Source organism: Sciurus carolinensis, chromosome 11 (assembly GCF_902686445.1).
Source record: "Sciurus carolinensis chromosome 11, mSciCar1.2, whole genome shotgun sequence".
NCBI lineage: Eukaryota > Metazoa > Chordata > Mammalia > Rodentia > Sciuridae > Sciurus > Sciurus carolinensis.
In genome coordinates this window covers 76,757,929-76,784,012 of record NC_062223.1, presented here as the reverse complement: position 1 = coordinate 76,784,012, position 26,084 = coordinate 76,757,929, and the positions used below count along the sequence as shown (strand labels likewise).

Sequence of the window (26,084 nt, the reverse complement as noted above, 5' to 3'; positions counted from 1 at the left end):
AAGAACTTGGCCATTAATAAATAGCCCACAAATGTTGATTTGTTTCCCTTATTCCCCCTGTGCATATCATTCTATAGACTACAAAACATTTTTGCTCTATTAACACATATGGTTTTTTTAGAAAACCCCCATGCGTAGGTAAGAAAGGGACTGTGGTATGTTAGGTAATTTGCCTGAAGTCATATAATGGCCATTTAGCAACTACTGTGTAGGAGGACCCTGCGCTGTGTTCTTTGTGCAATACCCTAATTTCTCACACAGCAATGATACGGTGTTATGATGCCTATTTATAGATAGTTGTGGTTTACACAGAAATAGCTTGTGAATATTGGAACCAGGACATAGCCACAGATCTTCGCGTTATAAGCCCTACGTGCTTTTTGTTTCAGTGGTGAAAGTGAACCATTTCTCAACTTTGGTAAGAATATATTTGGAAGTTATACTTTCTTGAAGTGATCTTAGGTTCATTTTGTATACTTAATATTTCTCCTTCTGTGAATGATGACCATGAAGGTATGAGGTCTAAATGATTATTCGAGGAAAATAGTTAAAGTGTATATTTTCATTGCTTAGTTTCAAGGGATTTCAGTAGCTCAGTTCTCCAGATGTAACTCAGGAATAAGCAGTTAGATACTCCTGGGACCAAACCTTGCAGCTGTCTAAGAGTAGCCTTTTGTCTAATTCAATGAACGACTTCAACTGAAATTCATTACTTTTATGTTTCAAAGACAAAGCTTAAGTTCTTGGCAAACATAACGCAGTATTCTTTTAAAGGTATTTTCCTTATCAGATACTTGGCATATTAAATATTTTATTCATTGTTTTTCTCCCACTTAGTGCAAGGTACTTATCATTCTTCTCTGAAACTTAATTGTTCTTTTGGTCTTGGGCTCACACTTCCACTACAATGGTATTGCAGGTATCTGGTTTATTTGAAATTAAAGTAATTTTTATTTTTAAAAATGTTTTTCAATGTATACCCCCTACCTACTTCCAAAAATAAAAATAAATAAAAAGTATCTGAGTTTTATCATTGTTTCTGATTAGATATGGCTGTACTGGTGCTGGAAGTAATCACCAAACTTGATCATCTTCCAATTGGTAAAGTTCAGATCAGTGGACTAGCTCAGCTTTCTCCCACCCATCAAATCAATGAATTTTTTACCATTGTTTCACCAACATCTAAGAAACTTGGAGAACTTCAGGTAAAAATATTTTAATTCTTTACTACGTAGAATAAAACTTTTCGGGCAATAATAATTGAGTCTTGTGGAGTGGATAGGTACATGCCTCTCATATATTTTGGCTTTACTAGTGTTTTCCCCAGAGACTATAATATACCTTTGTTACACACTTATTCAAGTTCACTTAGGGCTTTTTTGCCTATAAGTTCCAAGAGTCCTTCATACCTCCTACTGTACTCATTCTTCTCTACATTTATTAAATTCATAAAAACATTAATTATATAATTGTTCTGTCATAATCTCCAAAGTTGCTTATTAGCAGGATCCCTTTAATTCTCTTCCCTTTCACAGTCCAGATTCCTTGAGAGGTAAGATTGTTTTCTTTCTTTGTTTTTCCCCAGCTCCTAATATAGTACCAAGCAATAATCTCTTATCTAACTTGTGCCAAGTAGTATCTTTGAAGTATTTATTCATAGATTCACCTTACATTTTCTGTGACACACTGTTATTATGTACTGCTAACTTAGGATTCAGATATAAATGATGGCCCTCTAATTTAGTTTTCCAGAAAACAGAGCGATGCATATTATGCTGCAGATAAGTATAGGATGTTGGGAAAGAACAGAAAAGGCTCCCTTTTCTGAGGGGATTCTTTGGGAGAAGTTCCTAGAGAACTCTGAATATTCAGATAGCTGCCTTGGAAATTCAAGGGGGAGTTATACTTTGTCAAATGTGTTCTAAAATGTATATAGAAAATTGAAACAAATAAGTAAGAAAATTGTCCAAAAGGGTAAGGAAAGAGCATCTATATTATCAGATGTAAGAATGTATTACAAAACCACAAGCATATAATTGTGTCAGTGGAATAGATTAGAGAATCCAGAAATAGATCCAACTAAGTGAAAGAACTTAACATTTTCTTTATTGTATATATCATATTTTATTTACAATACATTTAATTTTAAAAGTAACACCTAACGTTGATAACTTTATGGTTGTCTTGTTTACTTATGCTCTTCTGATGATGGTATAAATTGCATCAGACCTGCAAGACAGTAGGCATTATGTTTTAAGGGCCATAAAAATTATCATATATAGCTCAATAATTCCACCCTAGGAACAGATTGTAAAGAAATATCATAAAAAGGAACTAGAGACTATCATGTTAAGAGAAATAAGTCAAACTCAGAAGGTCAAGAGTTGTGTTTTCTCTCATATGTGGAAGCTAGAAAGGAAAAAGGAAGAGAAAGGTGGGATGAATCACCTAAAAATCAAAGGGAAATCAGTACAGGAAAGGGTTCAAGGGATGGGAAGAGGGGCCAGAGGGGGGGGTAAGTGCTGGAGAGTGATATTGGCCAAATTATATTTTTAGATTTCATGTATGTATGAATGTGTAACAGCAAATCCTATCATTATGTACTACTGTAATGCACCAATAGAAAAAGTGGAAAAAATAAATTTAAAAAATACCATAAAAAGAAGAGCCTATATATATATGCTTAGGCTTAATTATGAAAATGCATTCTTAATATTGAAAAAATGAAAAGAGTTTGTTCAATAATATTAAAATTATAGTCTTTTGATATATATCTATAAAAGGTAAAATTACATGGTTATGTTTCTGTAGCAGCATGGAAAATGATTTTGTATTGATGACAGGAAAATTAAAGTGATATCTCCATATATTTGTATGATTGATGACTGGAGGAAAGAAATCAGATTCTGAAGGATTGAGTACAGAAATAAGTAGGAATTTCAGTGAAGAAGTAGAAGCAACAGTTAAAGATTCTGTTTCCCAGATAAGTGACAGTGAAGAAATGGAATAGTGTGATAAATTGAAAGTACTCTAAAATTAGGCAGAAGAATTACAAAACAATTCTGGCGCTAATTGTTTATACTTGCTTCAATATCCTATTTTGTAAAATAATACTAAAACATTTTAGTTCATTGCAAAGATTGTATGAGATAAAAAAAATATAGAAACATTTAATACGGTGTTAGATGTGTGATAGTAACACAGCAAATTTACTTGAATTTGTGTGGTGTTACCAAACTCAAGTTCACACTGGCCACTTGAATAGACCAGTGACTCAAGGACAAGTTGTTGGGGTAAGGGAAAAAGTTTATTTGGAAAGGTAGCAAAACAAAGAAGATCGCCTGTCACCAACAAAGACCATCTTGCTCAAGTGTTGCAAGTGCAAGGCTTACAAGGGATTTGGGGGTAAGCATATTAGATAGGAAGGCTCCAGGGTAGTTACAAATTTTGAGTGCTTTTCTGAAATGGGCCACTGTTATCTGTAGGCCACCAGATGTACTGAGTTCTACAAATCCAAAGAAAATTACTGATTAGAAAGTCTTTTGACTCATGTCTTTTTAGTTCCTTTTCTTAGGAATAGCTAACCTTGCAGATAAGCATTAGGATACAAAAGTCATCTTTCACTGAAGAACAAGGAAGATTGTGAAAGGCAACTTTTGCCAGAGAAGATAGGGAAAGAAAGATTTTGCAGTAGAACAGTTTAAACATGTTAGGCAGATTTAGTCAGCGCTGTCATATATACCAAATCTAGTGTGAGATTAGTATTACTCAGCTGCATGTTCTCCAAAATTAGTGATTTTTAAAATCAATTAAAAACAAGTGAAGCTACAGGATTTATTTAAATTCTCCCTAGGTTACAGAGATAGTATTTGGTAGCAGGAAACAGAATTGAGAAGTTGTTGTTCAACATGTTTTAGAACAAGGGGTTGGCAAACTATCCAGTGGATCAAATCTGGCTTTTTGAGCTAAAAACTAGTTTTTACGTTTAAAGGATCTTTATATGCAATAAAACATAAAATATTTACTATCTGGGTCTTTACAGAACAAGTTTGCTATCCTATTTTTAGAGTACAGGAGACCTGATTTGTTTGGTAGGCCAAAGGGAAGATCAACTAAAGAGAGTAAAAGTAAAATAAAATAATTAATAAGTAAGGTTCTGAAGAGAATTTGATGGAAATGAGTTCTTCTTCAAATTTGGGAATGAGAAATTATACTAGGAGTGGGGGAAAAAAGAAACATTTTGAGATGGAGCAGGGCAAAATTAAGGGCATTCATGCTAACTTTTTAAAAATCAGTATTTATTGATAATGCCATATGTTAGGCAATATACATTTTATTTCATTTATGATTTTAAAATTGTTTTTATGAAACAGATATGCAAAAGATTATATGTGTAAAGTTAAATAATAACCATATAGTAAATACACATTAGTTTCTCACTTAAATTAGGATATATTAATACAATAAATGGAAGAAGCCAGTTATAGAGATTTATCCATATAACTTTGTGTATGAAATATCCTTTTTGCTGAGTTGTTCCTATTGTATGAATATTCCACAATTTTTAAATCTCTTTTCTAGTTGTTGAACTTTTTTTTTCTATTTCTTACCTATTGCAAATAAAGCTACTCTGTGTATGTGCATTGTTATTTTTTCTGTTGGGAAAATACCTAAACATGGAATTACTGAGCCATATGCTAAATGGATTTTTGAGTTTTTGTACAATTTTATATTCCCAACAACAGAATATATGCATTCTAATTGCTCCACATCCTCACCAGAACTTAATATGGTCAGTCTTTTTAGTTTCTATCATTCTAGCTAGTGAGTATATACTTATATCTCACTAAGGAGTTTATACTTCCTGATGATTAATATGCTGAATATTGTATCATCACCTTTTTGGCCATTCTTATCTTTTCTACGGGTTCAAAGACTGTAAATCTGGCTCAACCCCTATTATGGTTTAGAGATGAGGTATCCTCCAAAAACTTCTGTTAATGCAGGAATATTCAGAGGTAAAATGATAAGACTATGAGAGTTGTAACCTAATCAGTCCATTCTAGTTTGAATGAACTGACTGGGCCGTAACTGTAGGCAGTTGGGGCATTGCAAGTGGGAGTACATGCCCTTGGAAGGGCACATCTTCCTTTCCTCTCTCTCTGCTTCTCGACCTTGCCATGAACTGAGCAGCTTTCTTCTTCTGGGCCCTTCCCCTATGATATGCTGCCTCACCTTGGGCCCAGAGCAAAGGAGTTGACCGTCAATGGACTGAGAACTTTGAAACAATGAGGCCCAAATAAACCTTCCCTTCTATAATGTCTTTTTTTTTTTTTCTTATGGTGCTGGAGATTTGAACCCAGGGCCTTGTGCTTTTGAGGCAAGCACTCTACCAACTGAGCTATATCCCCAGCCCTAAACCTTCCCTTCTCTAAATTTTTTTTGTGTATTTTGATCACAGTGATGCAAAAGCTCACTAAAACACCATCTATATTTGCAAATAACTTTATTAGAAAACAGCCATACCCTGCATTTTTATATGGTTTATGATGTTTTTCATGCTATACAACAGAATTGAGTAATTATGACAGAGATCATAAGGTACACAAAGCCTAAAATATTAACTCTCTGGTCCCATCCTAAGAAAAATGTGCCAGCCTCTGATCTACCTTTGTAAAATGTTCGTTCAAGTCTTTTTGCCCATTTTTATTATTTTTTATTTTCAGTGCTAAAGATTGAACCCACAGCCTCACCCTCACATATGAGGCAAGTGCTACTGCTCAACTGTACTCAAAGCCACCCATTTTTAAAATAAGTTTTTCTGTTTTGTGTTTTTTTTAATTTCTGTACTGGAGATTGAACCCAGGAGTGCTCACCACTGAGCTATCCCCAGCCCTTTATTTTTTATTCTGAGTCAGGGCCTTGCCAAGTTTTCCAGGATTGCCTTGAACTTACAACCCTTCTGCCTCGGTCTCCCGAGTCGCTGGGATTACAAGTATCTGCCACCATGCCCAGCTCTTTTAGTTTTGAGAGCATTTTTATATTTGGGATAAATATAAGTGAACTTATTTGTTATTTATGACTTATTAATTTGTTTATATCTTATTTATTTATAGTTCTAGCTTGTGGTTTAATCTTTTTATTTCTTTTTTTTTTGTGTGTGTGTGTGGTGCTGGGGATCGAACCCAGGGCCTTGTGCTTGCAAGGCAAGCACTCTACCAACTGAGCTATCTCCCCAGCCCTATCTTTTTATTTCTTGATGATATCTTTTGAAAAACTTTTTTGTGTTTGTGTGTGGTGCTGGGGATTGAAACCAGGGCCTTGTGCTTACAAGGCAAGCACTCTACCAACCCTATATCCCCAACCCTGGAAAACAATTTTTATTTAACAAAATCAAACTTATCAATTTTGCCTTTTCTGGTTTAATAGGATATTACTTCTAAGATATTTGTAAAACTTAAAATTTCAACTATCACATTTAATCCTAAGTATTGCTGTGTATGCTATTAGCCTCTATATGTTACACTTTCAGTATAAATGAGAATATGAATTGAGCATTTAAAAAATTTTTATTTTAATTAGTTATACATGACAGTAGACTGCACTTTGATTCATCATATATAGTGGAGCATAATTTCTCATTTTTCTGGCTATACATGATATAGAATCCCACCGGTTATATAATTATGTATATACATAGGATACTAATGTCTGATTCATTCTTCTCTCCTTCCTATCCCCTAAACCCCCTCCCCTCCCTTTACTCACCTCTACTTAATCTAAAGTAACTCTTCTTCCCTAGCCCCCTGCCCATTATGAATTCACATCCACATATCAGAGAAAGCATTCAACTTTTTGTTTTTTTGGGATTGACCTATTTCACTTAGCATGATATTCTCTGTCTCCATCCATTTACCAGCAAATGCCATAATTTCATTCTTCTTCAAGGCTGAGTAATATTCCATCGTGTGTGTGTACATATATATGTAAATTTTTTTATCCATTCATCTACTGAAGGGCATCTAGGTTGGTTCCATAGTTTAGCTATTGTGAATTGAGCTGCTGTAAACATTGATGTGACTGCATCACTGTAAATATGATCATTTTTAAGTCTTTTGGGTAAAAACAGGGAAGTGGGTTAGTTGGGTCAAATGGTGGTTCCATTCCAAGTTTTCTGAAGAATTGCCATACCGCTTTCTATAATGGTTGCACCAATTTGCATTCCCACTAGCAAAAAAGGTACTACTGTACCTTTTTCCCCACATCCTTGCCAACATTTATTGTTGTTTTATTCTTGATAATTGCCATTCTGACTGGGATGAGATGAAATCTTAGTTTTGATTTGCATTCTCTAATTGCTAAAGATGTTGAACATTTTGTCATATATTTGTTGATTGATTGTATTTCTTCTTCTGTGAAGTGTCTGTTCAGTTCCTTAGCCCAATTATTGATGGGGTTATTTGTTATTTGGTGTTAAGTATTTTGAGTTCTTTATATATCCTGGAGATTAATGCTCTGAGGTACAGGTGGTAAAGGTTTTCTCCTATTTTGTAGGCTCTCTCTCCATGTTATTATTTCCTTTACTGAGAAGAACCTTTTATTTTGACTCCGTCGCATTTATTGATTCTTGATTTTACTTCTTGCGCTTTAGGAGTCTTGTTAAGGAAGTCAGATCCTAAGCTGATATGGTGAAGATTTGGGCCTACTTTTTTTTCTATTACATGCAGGGTCTCTGTTCTAATACCTAAGTTTTTGATCCACTTTGAGTTGAGTTTCATGCAGGGTAAGATATAGAAGTTTAATTTCATTTTGTTACATTTGGATTTCCAATTTTCCCAGCACTATTTATTGAATAGACTATCTTTCCAGTGAATGTTTTTGGCGCCTTTATCTGGTATGAGATAACTGCATTTATGTGGGTTTGTCTCTGTGTCTTCTATTTTGTACTATTGGTCTAAGTGTCTGTTTTGGTGCCAATACCATGCTGTTTTTGTTACTGTAGCTCTGTAGTATAGTTTAAGGTCTGGTATTGTGATGCCTCCTGCTTCATTCTTGCTAAGGATTGCTTTGGCTATTCTGGGTTTTTTATTTTTCCAATGAATTTCATTATTGCTTTTTCTAGTTCTATGAAGAATGTCTTTGGAATTTTAATAGGAATTGCATTAAATCTGTATAATGCTTTTGGTAATATGGCCATTTTGACAATATTAATTTTGCCTATCCAGGTGCCTGGAAGGTTGTTCCATCTTCTAAGGCCTTCTTCAATTTCTTTCTTTAGTATTCTGTAATTTCATTGTAGAGGTCTTTTGTTTGATTGATTTCAAGTATTTTATTTTATTTTTTGAAGCTATTGTGAATGGGGTAGTTTTCCTAATATCCCTTTGGTAGTTTCATCACTGATGTATAAGAACACGTTTGATTTACAGTTGTTGATTTTATAACCTTAAATTGAGCATTTTTAATATTGTTAAAATTTAAAATAAAAAATCTTTTGGGGATATTAATCCCTAGCTCTATAATTTCAGGAATGCATTTATGCCATCATTTTCATTTCTGAAAATCCTCTTTACACATGGAAAATAGAGCAAAATAGAACACATCATTCCTTTCCAGGTATATTTTCCAAAGATAAAACCTTTGAAAAAGGAATACAATGAATCACATATTACATGGTTCCATATGAGTACCCTTGTGGATAAATAATCAGATTGTTTACATCAACTCTAATTTCAGTTATATTGTCCTTATATTTTATCAGCCTCTGCTGATGATCTGAGACTGAGAATTCTTTTAACTCACGCCCAAGCTCAAAACATTTGTTTAACATCACACCTAGCACTAAGCCACCTAATATCAATGCAATAATGATAGGATATTTTAAGTTCTGATCCAGTTTATCAAGTAAAACATTGACCATAGAAATTTACTTAATTCATATGTTAATTATATACATGTATTGTTTGACTTTTAGCTTTTTAGACAAAGAAGATAGTGAATAGGTGTAGAGTTCTGTGTCTTTGCAAAGTGTTGCCACCTGAGACAAAGACCATTTCAGAAGCATTGCCCATTGTCATGTCTTCAATAAACTGTGGAAGACTTTTCTCAGTTAAGATAATTATTTTCTTGGTCCTGTTTGTCATGAGCATCATGTCCAAAAGGTTTTCAATAACATTGAGATTCTCATTGATATTTTAAATAAATATTATCAGAGAGTTACTTTTATCTGTGTTCACATCAACTACAAAGAAATGCTGCAAATTATTTAACTTTTTCACTCAGCTTGCCTTTTAAGTTTGCAGCCATACCACTAAAAAATTCTTCTGCATTCAGTGGGTTTTTTTTTCTTCTGGTTTTGTTTGTTTTTACTGAGAGTTGAATCCAGAGGCACTTTACCACTGAACTACATCCCATCCCTTTTTATTTTGTATTTTGAGACAGGGTCTTGCCCAGTTGCTTAGGGCCTAGCTAAATTGCTGAGGTTGGCCTCAAACTTGTGATCCTCCTGCCTCAGCCTTCTGAGCTGCTGGAATTACAGTTGTGCGCCACCATGCCCAGCAGTAAGCATTCTTTTTTAAAGAGACTTTTGGCGGAGCCAGAGAAAGCAATTCTGGGAAAGGGTTGATCCTTCAGAGAAGGATTGTGCATCCGGTTTGAGTCTCGTCTCCTTCAGTTATGAACTGTGTCTTTAGGCATATTGTTCCGAGCTTTGCTTTGTTCTTATTTGTGGTGATTATGAGGATTAAGTGTGAGGACATAAATTCTGTTGAACAGTAGTATAGGTGCTCTAATCTATCGTAATTCGTGTGACTACAGGTTTAAAAAGATTGTTCTTACTGGCATTTGGAAAGTAGGAGTTAAGAGAGCAAGGCTCTGGAGTAAGGGACCTTGGGTCATTTATTTGCTCAGTGATGTTGGCCTGTGAGGCTCGGTTTCTTTATCTGTAAAATGGGGGTAGCTAACCGCTTACTTAAGATATTTAAATCACCTGATAATAAATTGACAGCACTTTGAGTAGCACAGCTTCAGAAGAGGCAAATTAAAGATAAAATAGAAGTGTTTCAACCCACACAAAGTATATTTAAAGAAACTATTGTGACTAAAGAAATGTTGACAGGGGCATCCGGGGATTAGATGTTCCAATGTGTACCTTTGAGAATCAAAGACTTACTACCCTACTACATAGCTAAGGAGGATTTCCCCCTGAGAGGTTTCAGTAAAAGCTTACTGGAAGTATAGGGAGCTCCCGTGAATGGGGGAAATTATTTATCTGGAAGCTCTACTCTCATAAAAACTGGTTATGGAAGATTACCACCCCATGTGAAAACAAGTTTTATGCTTGAAATAACCATCCAGTAAGGGGCAGGAAAACTGTACATTTTTTTAAGAGGGCTTATGCACTGGAAAGATTATGATACCATTGTCAACCTAGAATAAAGTCAACCCATTCAAGAAAAAAAAAGAGACTTTCATTTCTTTTAACTTAATTTCTTACTATATAACTGCATTTCACAGGAGTACTACTTACTATATTTGCATATTAGAAAAATCTTTAATTTCAGTACTTTTCGTTTATTCAGTTTTAATCATGCATCTTTCCCACTTAGTGATCTTAGTTCTTCCTGTAATTTGTTTCATAATGTATCTTTTGACACAGTCACATTTTGTGTTGTATATTAAACCATCTGGGAATATTCTCTCCCTCAAAGAGATATGCCTTCTCCCACTTCTTTTGAATTTCATGTCTCTTGTTCTCTTTTTCATGGACACAAAATATTCCATGTTCTTTTTCATTCTGGCATAAGAAAGATGGAACCCATAGATATTAAGGGAATACTACAAACTTAGGTGAATCAGGCTGATTGTTTGAAAACCATCAACTACCCAAACTCACTCAAGATGAAATAGATAACCTGAATAGATCTGTAACTATTTTTACTATAAAATTGAATTTATAGTTTAAAACCTTCCAAAAAGAAATCCCTGGGCCCTGATCACTTTACTAGCAAATTCTTCCAAACATTTAAAGAACACATAGCACCACTTATACATAGTGTCTTTCAGAAAAATAGAAATCACAACTTATTCTGAGGACTGCACCACCCTTATACCAAAACTAGAGGACAGTATAATAAAACTTCAAAACAATATTCCCTCATGAACCTAGACCTAAAAGTCCCCCCCAAAAATAACAACTTGAGTGCAGTACTACATAAAAAGAGTAATACCCAACCAATTGAAGGTTATCTCGAGAATACAAGGCTATTTCCGTTTTTTGAAAAATCAGTTAATATGACAAGCCATATTAACTGTGGATACCCACACCACATGAAAGAATCTCAGAAACCTGCAGAGTGAAAGAAGTCCATCTTAAACAAGTATACACCGTATGGTTCCATTGGTATGGCATTCTTTTTTTTTTATTATTGTAAACAAATGGGATACATGTTGTTTCTCTGTTTGTACATGGCATAAAGGCATACCATTTGTGTAATCTTAAATTTACATAGGGTAATGATGTTTGATTCATTTTTTCCCTTCCCCCCCACCCCTCCCACCCCTCTTTTCCCTCTATACAGTCCTTCCTTCCTCCATTCTTGCCCCGCTCCCTAACCCTAACTCTAACCCTAACACTAACCCCTCCCACCCCCCATTATGTGTCATCATCCACTTATTAGCGATATCATTCGTCCTTTGGCTTTTTGAGATTGGCTTATCTCACTTAGCATGATATTCTCCAATTTCATCCACTTGCCTGCAAATGCCATAATTTTATCATTCTTTATGGCTGAGTAATATTCCATTGTATATATATACCACAGTTTCTTTATCCATTCATCAATTGAAGGACATCTAGGTTGGTTCCACAATCTGGCTATTGTGAACTGAGCAGCTATGAACATTGATGTGGCTGTATCTCTGTAGTATACTGATTTTAAGTCCTTTGGGTATAGGCCAAGGAGTGGAATAGCTGGGTCAAATGGTGGTTCCATTCCAAGTTTTCTAAGGAGTCTCCACACTGCTTTCCAGAGTGGCTACACTAATTTGCAGCCCCACCAGCAATGTATGAGTGTACCTTTCTCCCCACATCCTCGCCAACACCTGTTGTTGCTTGTATTCTTGATAATCGCCATTCTAATTGGGGTGAGATGGAATCTTAGGGTGGTTTTGATTTGCATTTCTCTTATTACTAGAGATGTTGAACATTTTTCCATATGTTTGTTGATTGCTTGTAGATCTTCTGTGAAGTGTCTATTCATTTCTTTAGACCATTTGTCGATTGGATTACTTGCATTCTTGGTGTAGAGTTTTTTGAGTTCTTTATAGATTCTAGAGATTAGTGCTCTATCTGAAGTATGATTGGCAAAGATTTTCTCCCACTCTGTAGGCTCTTTCTTCGCATTGCTGATAGTTTCCTTTGCTGAGAGAAAGCTTCTTAGTTTGAATCTATCCCAGTTATTAATTCTTGCTTTTATTTCTTGTGCTATGGGAGTCCTGTTGAGGAAGTCTGGTCCTAAGCCGACATGTTGAAGCTCTGGACCTACTTTTTCTTCTATAAGATGCAAGGTCTCTGGTCTGATTCCGAGGTCCTTAATCCATTTTGAGTTTAGTTTCGTGCATGGTGAGAGATATGGGTTTAGTTTCATTCTGTTGCATATGGATTTCTAATTCTCCCAGCACCATTTGTTGAAGAGGCTATCTTTTCTCCATTGCATATTTTTGGCCCCTTTGTCTAGTATGAGAAAATTGTATTTATTTGGGTCTGTGTCCGTGTCCTCTATTCTGTACCATTGATCCACCTTTCTATTTTGGTCCCAATACCATGCCGTTTTTGTTACTATTGCTTTGTAGTAGAGTTGAAGATCTGGTATTGCGATACCCCCTGCTTCACTCTTTCTGCCAAGGATTGCTTTAGCTATTCTGGGTTTTTTATTCTTCCAGATGAATTTCATAATTTCTTGCTCTATTTCTGTAAGGTACATCATTGGGATTTTAATTGGAATTGCATTGAATCTGTATAGAACTTTTGGTAGTATGGCCATTTTGACAATATTAATTCTTCCTATCCAAGAACATGGGAGATCTTTCCATCTTCTAAGGTTTTCTTTAATTTCTTTCTTTAGTGTTCTGTAGTTCTCATTGTAGAGGACTTTCACCTCTTTTGTGAGATTGATTCCCAAGTATTTTATTTTTTTCGATGCTATTGTGAATGGAGTAGTTTTCCTAATTTCTCTTTCTGAAGATTCATCACTTATGTATAAAAATGCATTAGATTTATGTGCATTGATATTATCCCCCTACTTTACTGAATTCACTTATGAGATCTAACAGTTTTCTGGTGGAATTTCCTGGTTCCTCTAAGTATATAATCATATCATCAGCAAATAGGGATAGTTTGAGTTCTTCTTTTCCTATTCGTATCCCTTTAATTTCTTTTAATGATATTAGCCATGGGCTTAGCACAGATGGCCTTTACAATGTTAAGGAATGTTCCCACTATCCCCATTTTTTCTAGTGTTTTGAGCATGAAGGGGTGCTGTATTTTATCAAATGCTTTTTCTGCATCTATTGAAATAATCATGTGATTCTTGACTTTAAGTCTATTGATATGGTGAATTACATTTATTGATTTCCTGATGTTGAACCAACCTTGCATCCCTGGGATGAAACCCACTTGATCATGGTGCACTATCTTTTTAATATGTTTTTGTATGCGATTTGCTAAAATTTTGTTGAGAATTTTTGTGTCAATGTTCATTAAGGATATTGGTCTGAAATTTTCTTTCCTCGATGTGTCTCTGTCTGGTTTAGGTATCAGGGTTATGTTGGCTTCATAGAATGAGTTTGGGAGGGTTCCTTCCTCTTCTATTTTATGGAATACTTTGAGAAGAATTGGAATGAGCTCTTCTTTAAAGGTTTTGTAGAACTCGGCTGAGAACCCATCTGGTCCCGGACTTTTCTTTGTTGGTAGGCTTTTGATGACTTCTTCTATTTCATTACTTGAAATTGGTCTATTTAAATTGTGTATGTCCTCCTTGTTCAGTTTAGGCAATTCATATGTCTCTAGAAACCTGTTGATGTCTTCGAAATTTTCTATTTTGTTGGAGTATAGATTTTCAAAATAGCTTCTAATTATGTTTTGTATTTCAGTCGTGTCTGTTGTGATATTTCCTTGTTCATTTCAAATTTTAGTGATCTGGGTTTTCTCTTGTCTTCTCTTTGTTAGTGTGGCTAAAGGTTTATCAATTTTGTTTATTTTTTTGAAGAACCAACTATTTATTTTGTCAATTTTTTGTATTGTTTCTTTTGTTTCAATTTCGTTGATTTCAGCTCTGAGTTTAAACTATTTCCTGTCTTCTACTACTTTTGGTGTTGGTCTGCTCTTCTTTTTCTAGGGCTTTGAGCTGTAGTGTTAGGTCGTTTATTTTTTGAGTTTTACTTCTTTTATTAAATGTGCTCCATGAAATAAATTTTCCTCTAAGTACTGCTCTCATAGTGTCCCAGAGATTTTGATATGATGTTTCTTTGTTCTCATTTACCTCTAAGAATTTTTTAATTTCCTTCCTAATATCTTCTGTTATCCATTCATCATATAATAGCATATTGTTTAATCTCCAGGTATTGGAGTAGTTTCTGTTTTTTACTCTTTCATTTATTTCTAACTTCAATCCATTATGATCTGATAGAATACAAGGTAGTGTCTCTATCTTCTTGTATTTGCTGACATTAGCTTTGTGGCATAATATATGGTCTATTTTAGAGAAGGATCCATGTGCTGCTGAGAAGAAAGTGTATTCGCTCTTGGTTGGATGGTATATTCTATAAATGTCTGTTAAGTCTAAATTATTGATTGTGTTATTGAGATCTATGGTTTCTTTGTTCAATTTTGGTTTGGAAGATCTGTCCAGTGGTGAGAGAGGTGTGTTAAAATCACCTAGCATTATTGTGTTATGGTTTATTTGATTTCTAAAATTGAGAAGGATTTTTTTGACATATATGGATAAGCCACTTTTTGGGGCATAGATGTTTATGATTGTTATATCTTGCTGATTTATGCTTCCCTTAAGCAGTAAGTAATGTCATTTTTTATCCCTTTTGACTAACTTTGGCTTGAAGTCCACATTATCTGAAATGAGGATGGAAACTCCAGCTTTTTTGCTGTGTCCATGTGAATGGTATGTTTTTTCCCCATCCTTTCACCTTTAATCTGTGGGTATATCTTTCTATGAGATGAGTCTCTTGCAGGCAGCATATTGTTGGATCTTTCTTTTTAATCCAATCTGCCAGTCTAAGTCTTTTGATTGATGAATTCAGGCCATTAACATTCAGGGTTATTGATTGTTGAAATATGCTTTGTATTCCCGGTCATTTGGTTCATTTTTTAAATTTTATTTATTTATTTATTTGACACAACTTGGTTCCTCCTTTATTTGACAGTTCTTTTAGGATAATTCCTCCCTTTGCTGATTTGCTTCTTTATTTTTTATCTCTTCCTCATGGAATATTTTGCTGAGGGAATATTTTGCTGAGAATGTTCTGTAATGCTGGCTTTCTTTTTGTAAATTCTTTTAGCTTTTGCTTATCATGGAATGATTTTATTTCATCGTCAAATTTGAAGGTAAGTTTTGCTGGGTATAAGATTCTTGGTTGGCATCCATTTTCTTTCAGAGCTTGAAAAATGTTGTTCCAGGCCCTTCTAGCTTTTAGGGTCTGGATTGAAAAATCTGCTGATATCTGTATTGGTTTCCCCCTGAATGTAATTTGGTTCTTTTCTCTCACAGCCTTTAAAATTCTGTCTTTATTTTGTATGTTAGGTATTTTCATTATAAAGTGCCTTGGTGCGGGTCTGTTGTACTTTGTGTATTTGGAGTCCTATAAGCCTCTTGAACTTGATTTTCCATTTCATTCTTCAGATTTGGGAAATTTTCTGATATTATTTCATTGAATAGATTGTTCATTCCTTTGGTTTGTTTCTCTAAGCCTTCCTCAATCCCAATAATTCTCAAATTTGGCCTTTTCATGATATCCCATAGTTCGTGGAGATTCTGTTCATGATTTCTTACCATTTTCTCTGTTTGTTCAACTTTGTTTTCAAGGTTAAATATTTTCTCTTCAATATCTGAGATTCTGTCTTCCAGGTGTTCTATCCTATTGGTTATGCTTTCTATGGAGTTCTTAATTTGGTTTATTGTTTCCTTCATTTCAAGGATTTCTGTTTGTTTTTTTTTCAATATTTCTAACTCTTTATTGAAATGATCTTTTGCTTCCTGTATTTGCTCTTTTAACTGTCGATTGGTGCGATCATTCAATGCCTGCATTTGCTCTTTCATCTCATCATTCAGTGCCTGCATTTGTTCTTTCATCTCATCGTTTGCTTCCCTGATCATTTTAATTATGTACATTCTGAACTCCCTTTCTGTCATTTCTTCTGCCATGCTGTCATTGGATTTGGTATGGCATTCTTGAAAAGACAAAACTATCATCTCTGGGTGCTGAGGTTTAGAGGTGAGGAGACGGTGTGTCTGTAAAAAAGGATAGCACATGGGAATTATCTGGGGTGATGAAAGTGTTAAGCATCTTGATTATGGTCAAGAACTTGTGAAACTGTACATTTATAAAAATGTTGATTTTTACTAAAATAAAAATTTCAAAGCATGGCCCCAGATGCAACTATAACCAACAGTTTTCATTCTGCCTCCCTGTGGGATGGTTAGGAACTTGCAGCTGGAATACAAAAGCAATTAGTTTATTCTAGCTAATTTTTGACAAATGGAAATGGAGACCTAGTGTTGCTAGATATTTTGATTTTTCAAGGGAAGCCAGAAATTCATATTTTTATATGAAATGCAATTCTTCGAAGCATTTTTAAGTGATTTAAATTTTTTAAAATGCTACATTGACCAGTATAAGTCTGAAAATTAGACATACTAATTTACTACTATCTCTGATATTGATAGATGTCTTAGGTGTAAAAGATAATTGTAGGCAACTTAGTGCTAAAGAGAACCTTGAGTTGTTGCTAAAAGGATGATAAACATCTTAAGGCTGCTCTGTTATGGATGGAGGCAGTATATGGCATATTTATAGTATATGTGGATGGTGTGGGCTTCAGAAGAGGAGTGATATATTTAACTGATAGAGTGTTGATGTGGAGATAGCACCAGAAAAGAGTAAGTCGATGTTTCTTATCCTGGCAAGTAGAAGTTTCCTTTGGAGAAGACTTTAGGGAACTGGGGACCTTTTAAGAAAAAATATGTCCAATTAAAGTCATAAGATAGTTTTATAACATAGAAAATCTGGCTATGGTTGTAGCTCAGTGGTAGAGCATGTGCTTAGCATGTGTGAGGCTATTTTAGTTAGCTTCTGTGTCACAGTGACTGAAATACCCTACAAGAATAACTTAGAGGAGGAAGTTTATTGGGCTCCCACTTTCCTAGGTCTCAATGCTAGATGGCCAGCTCCATTGTTGTGGGCCCAAGGTGAGCTAGCACATGGTGGTGAAGGGCCCTGCAGAGGAAAGCTGCTCCACTCATGGCAGGATCAGGAAGCAGAGAAGTGGGGGAGGGGCCACAGGGAAGATGCATCCTTCCAGGACATACCTTCAGTGACCCACCTCCTCCAGCCATGCCCCTCCTGCCTATAGTTACCACCCAGTCAGTCCTTTCAAACTATGACAGACTGACTAGAAGACAGCTCTCATAATCCAATTGTTTTACCTCTGAATAGTCCTGCTTTAACACAGGAACTTTTAGGGAACACCTCACATACAAACCATAACAGAGGCCCTGGGTTTAATTTCCAGCACCCAAAGAAAGAAAAAAGAAAAAGAAAAGTTAAAAAAAAAAAAAAAAAAAGAAAAAGAAAATCTGCAGGGCTCAATATTGGAGTTGGCAGAAGAGTGAGCATAAGGGTGAGCCATGATTGGAAGGGAAAATGACTGAGGTGAACTGGAATGAAGATAAAAGGACATGAATGCAGATTATATTGGGTACATTATGGAAAGCAGAGGGTTTAGGAGTAGAGGTCCAAAGGATAGGAATTGATTGAACAATATTCTGTTTTATACCTCCAAAGTTAGACAAATGCTCCTCCTTCCACCTATAATGTTTTACTTCAAATCCCTTCAGCTTTATTTGACTTACTCATATTTGAGATTCTTAACTCAGATGTTTGTATTACACTCCTGGACACCATCTCTGGTACTCTTTCCTCACCTTTTCTTAAGCTCAAACCTCTCTTTAGTGTTCCCATAGCATTTAGTACACATCTTCATCTTAGTACTCACCATTTTATAGTAAGTTATTTTTTAAATTCCCTTACAAAATAATATGATTCCTTGGGTTACAGTCCATGTTTTAGACGTCTCTTTGTCCCAGACAGGTAGCACAGAGCCTTGCACAGAACTGGTATCAAATAATATTTGTATAACAGAGTTATGCTGGCCCCTAAGTTTTGATTAATAAGATGGATGTAGAAAGTGCCTGGACTTTCTCTGCCCTTTCACCACCAGCCAGTAGTAGAATAGGCCCATGAGTTGTTTTGCTAATGGTTCAGATATGCTTTAAAGCAAAAGCAAAATTCAGTAGCCAGTCAGCAGTTTATTATTAAGGCCAGGACATAGACTGTATCCCCAGGGCCTCCTTTGTTTCTAGAATGCAGTGATAGTCTTTGGCAAGTGATGAATGGTAAGGGAACACTTCCTGACATTTCCATTTGAGCAGCCAGGATTTTAGGTGATGATATTACAATGACCATTGTTCAGACTACTCATCCCATCGCATTCCTATCATGTCTTCATAAGAAAATCTTGATGATTAATAGATTTGAAGAATTTTATATTGGTTCATGATCAGAATTCTCCTCATCAGAATCCAGGCATATTTTATTGGGCTTATGCCTTGGCATTTCCCTGCACAAAATATTCCATTGACCTTCCCAGAGATAGCTTAAAACATGTAACTACAATTTTTCATTTTTGTGTTAGGTAATTCATCATTATTTTACTCTTCTTGGCTGCTTCAACAATTCCTGCTTTCTGACCTTGAACTTCCAACACTGCTATTCTTTCTTTTGGAATATATTCCTCAATTTCATCTCAGAGTTTTGCTTTAGACCTTCTTTATTTTAATTCCTCTATTAGGCTTTCTCCATTGGACTTTTCAGAGGATTGAAAAACCTTTTTTTTTTTAATTATTTTTTACACCTTTTTTTATTTACTTATTTTTAAGCATTACTGAGGATTGAACACAATGTCTCATATGTGCTAGGCAAGCACACTACCACTGAGCTACAACCCCAGCCCCTGAAAACCTTTTAATAGTGAACTTGAACTGAAAGGAATGAAAAACTAAGTAAACTTATTTTTTTCTTTATCTCACTGTGTTACCCAGAGTGACCCCAAACTCCTGGGCTCATGTGGTCTTTCTACCTCTGCCTCCTGAGCACCTGGGACTATAGTCATGTGCCACCGCACCTAATAGAAACTTATTTTTCAACTTAGTGTTTCTCCCTTCTCACCATCTCTCTTCTCCATCATAGAACTAGGGACTTAGTTTTCCCCAGCAACTAATAAGAATGCAGAGGTGCTATGCCATTCTTTTATTCATCAGACCATTAGGTGTATTATGTTTGAACACCAAGAGTATGGTACTAGCTAATTAGTCAGTCAAAAGAATGAAGAAGACAGTTCATGCCTTCAAGGAATTCATAGTCTAATTAGGATGATAAAAGATACAAATACCTTCTCCAAGCCTGTGCTTTTTTTTTACTCTTCAAATTAGAACAACATACTTTCCTGATAGGGTTATATCATCACTGAAGCTTTTCTGTGTGAGTTCTGGGCTATAGTATTCAATAAATGCTGGTTGTATTGATTGGTAGATACAGAATAAGTAGAAACATGAAGAAGGCAATGAACATAACATCTCTATCTGGACATAAAGAATTAATGTTAAGGTAAATTTTGTATACGAAGATATAAAGCAGTAAAATATAAGGCACATTTAGAGAACTCTAAGTAATTGGTCTGACCAGGCCAGAGTAATGAAGAATGGGAGCGGTGAGAGGTGAGGCATCTGGGGTAGGCAGGAAGTTAGACTTAATCTTGTAAGGAATGGGGAACATTAATTTATATGAAGTAGGGGAGTCAAAATTAGTGGATGCCAAAGAAAATTTCTAATATATTACATGTTTCTTTCAGGTTTCACTTGCCTTGGAGCCCCTGTCAGAAACTTACAATAGCTACAATCCTCTTCCTACCACTGACATGACAGAAAATGTGCTTTTATCTAAGCAGGGATTCAGAGAGAATACTGAATCCAGCAATACCCAGTTTCTGATTCCATCAAGGTCTCATGGGATACCTACCATCAAAAATGATGGAAAAGAATTAGGAGCCAACAGTAGCAGATCAACCACACCAAGGTAATTACCACAGTCTGTCAGCTAACTCCCAATGTACTCATGATTTCTTTCTTTTGTTTGTGATTAAATGAAAAACTAAAGTTAGAAATGCCATTACTCATTTAGGAGATAATTTTTAAGTATACACTGTGGTCCTGGTTCAATATTAGGAGTCTAGAAATTAATAAGACACAATTCCCAGGACTGGGAATGTAACTCAGTGGTAGAATACTTACTTAGCATGCCCAGCACCAAAACAACAAAACCAAAAAAACCTCAGATCCTTGTTTTTAGAGACTATTCACAAACTAGAGGAAAAGCCAACATATAAGTAAATAAGACCAAGTAATATGTAGATGCCTTGGTAGATGTCCATGAGGGAAAAAAGGGAAAGGAATTATTTTGTGAAACAGAGCAGAATAACAAAAACAGATCTTTCTCTTAATTGTTTTTGAAGTATTTGCTTTATGTCAGGCTCTGTGCTGACCCCTCCCCCACATTTTTTTGTGCTGAATTCTTTATTTCATTGTTTTATTCCAGACACATCTAGCGGGTGGTACTTGCCTGTAATCCCAGCAGCTCCAGAGGCTGAGGCAGGATGATCATGAGTTCAAAGCCAGCCTCAGCAAAAAAATGAGGTGCTAAGCAGCTCAGTGAGACCCTGTCTCTAAATAAAATATAAAATAGGGCTGGGACTGGGGTTGTGGCTGTGTGGTAGAGTACTTGCCTAGCACACGTGAGGCCTTGGATTTGATCCTCAGCACCACGTAAAAATAAAATAAGGTATTATGTCCACCTACAACTAAAAATTATATATCTATATATAAATATATAGATATACATACATATATATGTATGTGTGTGTATGATATATATATAGGACTGGGGATGTGGCTCGGTGGTTGAGATGTGGCTCAGTGGTTGAGTGCCTGAGTTCAATTCCAGGTACCCCCGCCCCCCAAAAAAAAAAAAAAAACCCGCAATTGTAGGTAAAATATCTGTTATTAAAGAGGTGTAAAATTGTATTATAAAGTCACATTGCAAGAAAGTCACCTCTTTCAAAGTCCAAGCTATAATATATATTATATTATATATATATAAAATATTATTATATATTATATTATATATTATATTATATATATATATATTACTATCACTGATCCTCTTCCTGACTCTGACAAAGTGGCATGTTATCATAATGGATTAGACACTGATGACAGTCTCCTTTTTTTTAAACAGGGGAAAGGACCACTTGTATTTTGTAGAGAACTCTGATACAATAAAGGATTCTTTCTTTGGACTACAGCACCATCTTAATTCAGGACAGAGTTTAGAGTCTGTAACTCTAAAAGGCAAAGCACCACGGAAGCAGATGTCCCTTCTCAACAGTTCTGAATTTCAGCCTCAAATTAGGACAGTTGCCAAGAGTCATAGTGACTCATGCATCCTTTCTTCAAACAACCCCCCCACCAAGGATCTTCTTTCAGGTATGTATATATTTGTGAACAGAGATTGGGATTGCTCTGCTTATTAACTCACCTATAAAGAGAACCAAAACTTATATTTGAACTAAATAGTCAAATAAAAGACTTGCTGTGGCCCAAAATTTCTCCCCATTTAAAGATAACCCTATTGGAGCTGGGGTTGTGACTCAGTGTGGAACACTTGCCTAGCATGTGTGAGGCACTGAGTTTGAGTCTCAGCCCCACATATAAATAAATAAATAAAATAAAGGTCCAAAAAAATTTTAAAAGACAGCCCTATTAAACTACCAAATAACTTTTTCTTTTTCATTTTTATTTATAATTGACACATAATAATTGTATGTATTTATGGTGTACATTGGGACATTTCAGTACATATATATAATGTGTAATGATCAAGTTAGGATAACTGGCTTATCTATCACCTTGGATATCATTTCTTTGTTAGGAACATTCAAATTTCTCTCTACTAATGATTTCAATTAATTATTGTCAACCATAGTTATCTTATTATTGCTATAAAACATTGAAGTTATTCTTCCTATCCAACTGCACCCCTGTATTAGTTAATCATCTCCTCTTTGTCCCCCTCCCAACACCCTTCCCAGACTTTATAACCACTCTTCTTTTCTCTACTACTTTGAGATCAACTTTTAAGCTTCCACATATAAATGAGAAGACACATTATTTGTCTTTCTGTTACTTTTATTTCACTCAACACAGTGTCTTTCAGTTCCATCCGTGTCTACCAAGGAACTCCTAAATTAGTTTCTTATAATTGCAGATTTAAAAGGAATCTGGATATTGAGCGTAGTTTTTATCAGAGAAAAATATTAGTTCTTATTTTTCCCCAAATAATTCCAAGGCAAATGCTTTTTTTGTATTAGAGCAGCATATACTTATACCATTGTACAGAGAGGGCAGTACCAACTTCATTTCATATTCTGAAAACTATTAGTCTTAATGAGAATATTCAGTGCATAGCAACTGATCTTAACTGCTTGTCTAAAGCCTGGGAATTAACTTCTGTTATAACTAAATAGAAGTAGAAAGGAGACAGGTTTATCCATGTAAGGGCTTAAACTAGGTGGCGGGGGACGGGGGGAGGGAAGCAAATGGGAATAGAATTAATTACCTCAGATGGAAATAGAATTAATTACAATAAAAGCGACTAACTGGCTTGTATTATACCATATTACTACTATGACATGGTTAGCATGACAGGAATTTGTTCCCATCCCCACAAGTAAAATTTCCAGAATGGAATATCTATAACATTCATAGGAAAGTCTTTTAAATAACTACCAAGGTACATAATTCACATTAGTAAGGTCATTTGGTTTGATTTTTATTTTTGTTCTTGTTCTTGTTTTCTGTGTTGCTGAGGATTGAACCCAGGGCTTAGCATGTGCTGAGCATACACTGTACCACAGAGATATGTATATTTACATGTAAATTTATATGTAAATCCTGGTATATTTTTTAATGAAGAAAACATTCTGTTCATAGTTTATCAACTGAAATGTCTATTTTTTAAAATATATTCAAATATTATAGTCCAATTATTTTAGCCTTTAACACAAAGACATCATTAACAAGAAGGAAAATTGACCCACTATTCTCAGCACTTATTGACTTACACTTGGAATATTTTGTACAGACTAGGGTACCAGACTTGGAGAAGGATATTTGTTCATTAATTAAGTGGTTATTTATTCAGCATCTACCAAATGTCTGTCATTCTTCTATGTGTCAGGAATATAGCAGTTTAATTTTGTTTTTAAAAAGACAAATTCTTGTGGATCTTATATTCTGAATGGGAAGACAAATTATAAACTACAAAAATAAATATGTAGTATCAGATGGTGATAATGGTAATGGGGAAAAATGAAGCAAGGAAAGTGAAAGAGATACTTGTTTTATGTAGGTTTGGTGATTTATTCATTTGTTTATTTATTTATTTATTTATTATTGGTACAGGAGATTGAACCCAGGAGCTATATCCACTGAGCTATATCCCCAGCCTTTTTTTTTTTTTTTGGCTACAGGGTCTTGCTAAATTACCTAACCTGGCCTCCAACTTCTGCCTCAGCCTCCTGAGTCACTGGGATTATTTAGCACCAAGCACTAAAGGAGGGCCTCGTTAAGTAGGTAGCATTGCAGATCTAAAGATGATGGGGGCTAGAGATGTAACTCAATGGTAGAGCACCTTAACTAGCATGTGTGAGGCAATGGGTTTGATCCCCAGCAACACACACATACACGTACCTTCTAAGGAGAGTAACTAGGCTGGTAAGGTAAAAAGAACCAACAGGAGATATTTAGCCTAAAGAAAACAGCTACCACTTATTGAGCACTAATTATGTGCTAGGTACTTAAAGTGCTTTATACCCAGAATCTTAGAAAAACCTTTGTGAGGATAGGGATTTTTCCCCCATTTTAAAATGAAGAGATAGACTGAGTTAGGAAACTTCTGCCTTGTCAAAAGGGGCAGCTGCTCCTCATTAATTTTTGTCTTAGACTCTAAGGCAAAGCCCTCTCCTTAGTCCTGCTCCTGTAAGTTCATTGTTTACCCAGGCATGCCTGTATTATTATTATTATTATTTTAATCAAGACTATACTAGCCAACTGTTCAAGCCAAACAAATTATGCCAGGCACAACCGCTAGCCTGCCAATATGCAACCTCTTCTATAATCTTGTAGGATCGATGGAGTTAAAGATAAAACATGACAGATGGTGGCTCAGTCTGAGTTAATAGTCTGACATATGCAGAAATGGGAGAGGACCACTTCAAAAGGTTGTAAATTCTACACCACTGTAAATAGTCAGGCATGGGCTGGAGATCCGATGATCCTCTTGCATATTGTATTAAATCCTCAAGTAGACATTTGAATGGAATCTTTAAAGGTGTCTTCCAAACACAAGATTCTAGGGAACTAAGATTAACTGGGCTGCTTCCATAGGCCTAGAGCTGAGGTCCCAGGAGGGACACAATAAATAGCTAAACCCAATGATTTTCCTGGTCTTTATTGTACTAATAGTATACCAGAAAGTGGAAAGTGGTACAGAATCAGGCAGCTAGCTAGTATTTATGGAACACCAACTACACATTCTGTTTACAACAGTTGAACTTTAGAACAGATAGCAGAATATTGGAAGGAATACCAGAAGCTGTATACCTACCTTGTTTAGCCAGGGCTATACCCATTTCATATAGGAAATAAGTAAGGGAAATATTTGTCCTGAACTCACCAGAGTGGTATTTCTGTGTGTGTACAAAATGGTTATTGAACTGAGGTGCAGGAAGATGCCATGATAATTTTTGTACTGTGGGATACCAGTTTCTCCTTGAAAAGTCAAGATAAAATGTTCTTATTGTCATACCTTAGACATCAAAGAATCTTTTCCAAAAAAATGGGTGTTTCAACATTGAAACCATTTGGAGGCCAACAAATGGACTACTTGTACATAGAGTTCTCTTACTTATCTTCCTTAATGTTTATTTCCATTTAAAATCTGCTTTGGAAAGTATCTGAGGTACCAATTCCATTTCATATTTAAAGGACTCAATAAATCATTCTTCAATATTATCATTCCCAATGGAGTTTTTATTTATCAGAGATCAAAAAGAAGCTCAATTCAAGTAGCTTTTATGTGTCTGTCTTGTGTCAGTCTTGTTCTTAGTTTTAGGATTACAATGATAAATGTTTCAATCCCTACCCTTAAGGAATTCATTTTAGTAAAAGAGACAGACTCAAAAGCAGATTACAATTATGTGTAAATATATGCAGCAATAGAAGTATTCATTAAAACATGTTATCAAATGTCCAATAGATGCCAGACACTGTACTAGATACCACAAATACAAAGAGCAGAAAAAGCCAATCCCAGCACTATAAATTGGGTAAGATTGACAATTAACAATACTGTGTGACCAATTCTTTGATAGAGTTAAATACCAGAAACTCTGAGAGCACAGAGGAAATATTTTGCCTTAAGGAACTGATAATAATTAGATATTGTTTTAGTTAGCTTTTTCATCACTGTAACCAAAACACCTGACAAAAACAACTTATAGGAGAGAGAGTTTTTTGGGTCTTACAGTTTCAGAGATCTCAGTCCATAGATAGCCAAGTCCATTGGGGTTCTGGTTCCAAGGTGAGGCAGCACATCATGTGGAAGGGTTCTAGTGGAGGAAA

General features: G+C 35.3%; 1 protein-coding gene across 3 annotated transcripts in view; it reads left to right on the top strand.

The window, feature by feature from the left end:
- Positions 1 to 26,084, top strand: part of C2cd3 (C2 domain containing 3 centriole elongation regulator) — a 161,772-nt gene that overhangs the window by 7,013 nt on the left and 128,675 nt on the right. For all 3 annotated transcript variants that reach the window (XM_047517678.1, XM_047517677.1, XM_047517679.1), the window contains exons 3-5: positions 1,048 to 1,205; positions 20,198 to 20,421; positions 21,640 to 21,887. In XM_047517678.1, coding sequence (XP_047373634.1) covers positions 1,048 to 1,205; positions 20,198 to 20,421; positions 21,640 to 21,887 — 630 coding nt within the window. The remainder of the gene's footprint in view (positions 1 to 1,047; positions 1,206 to 20,197; positions 20,422 to 21,639; positions 21,888 to 26,084) is intronic.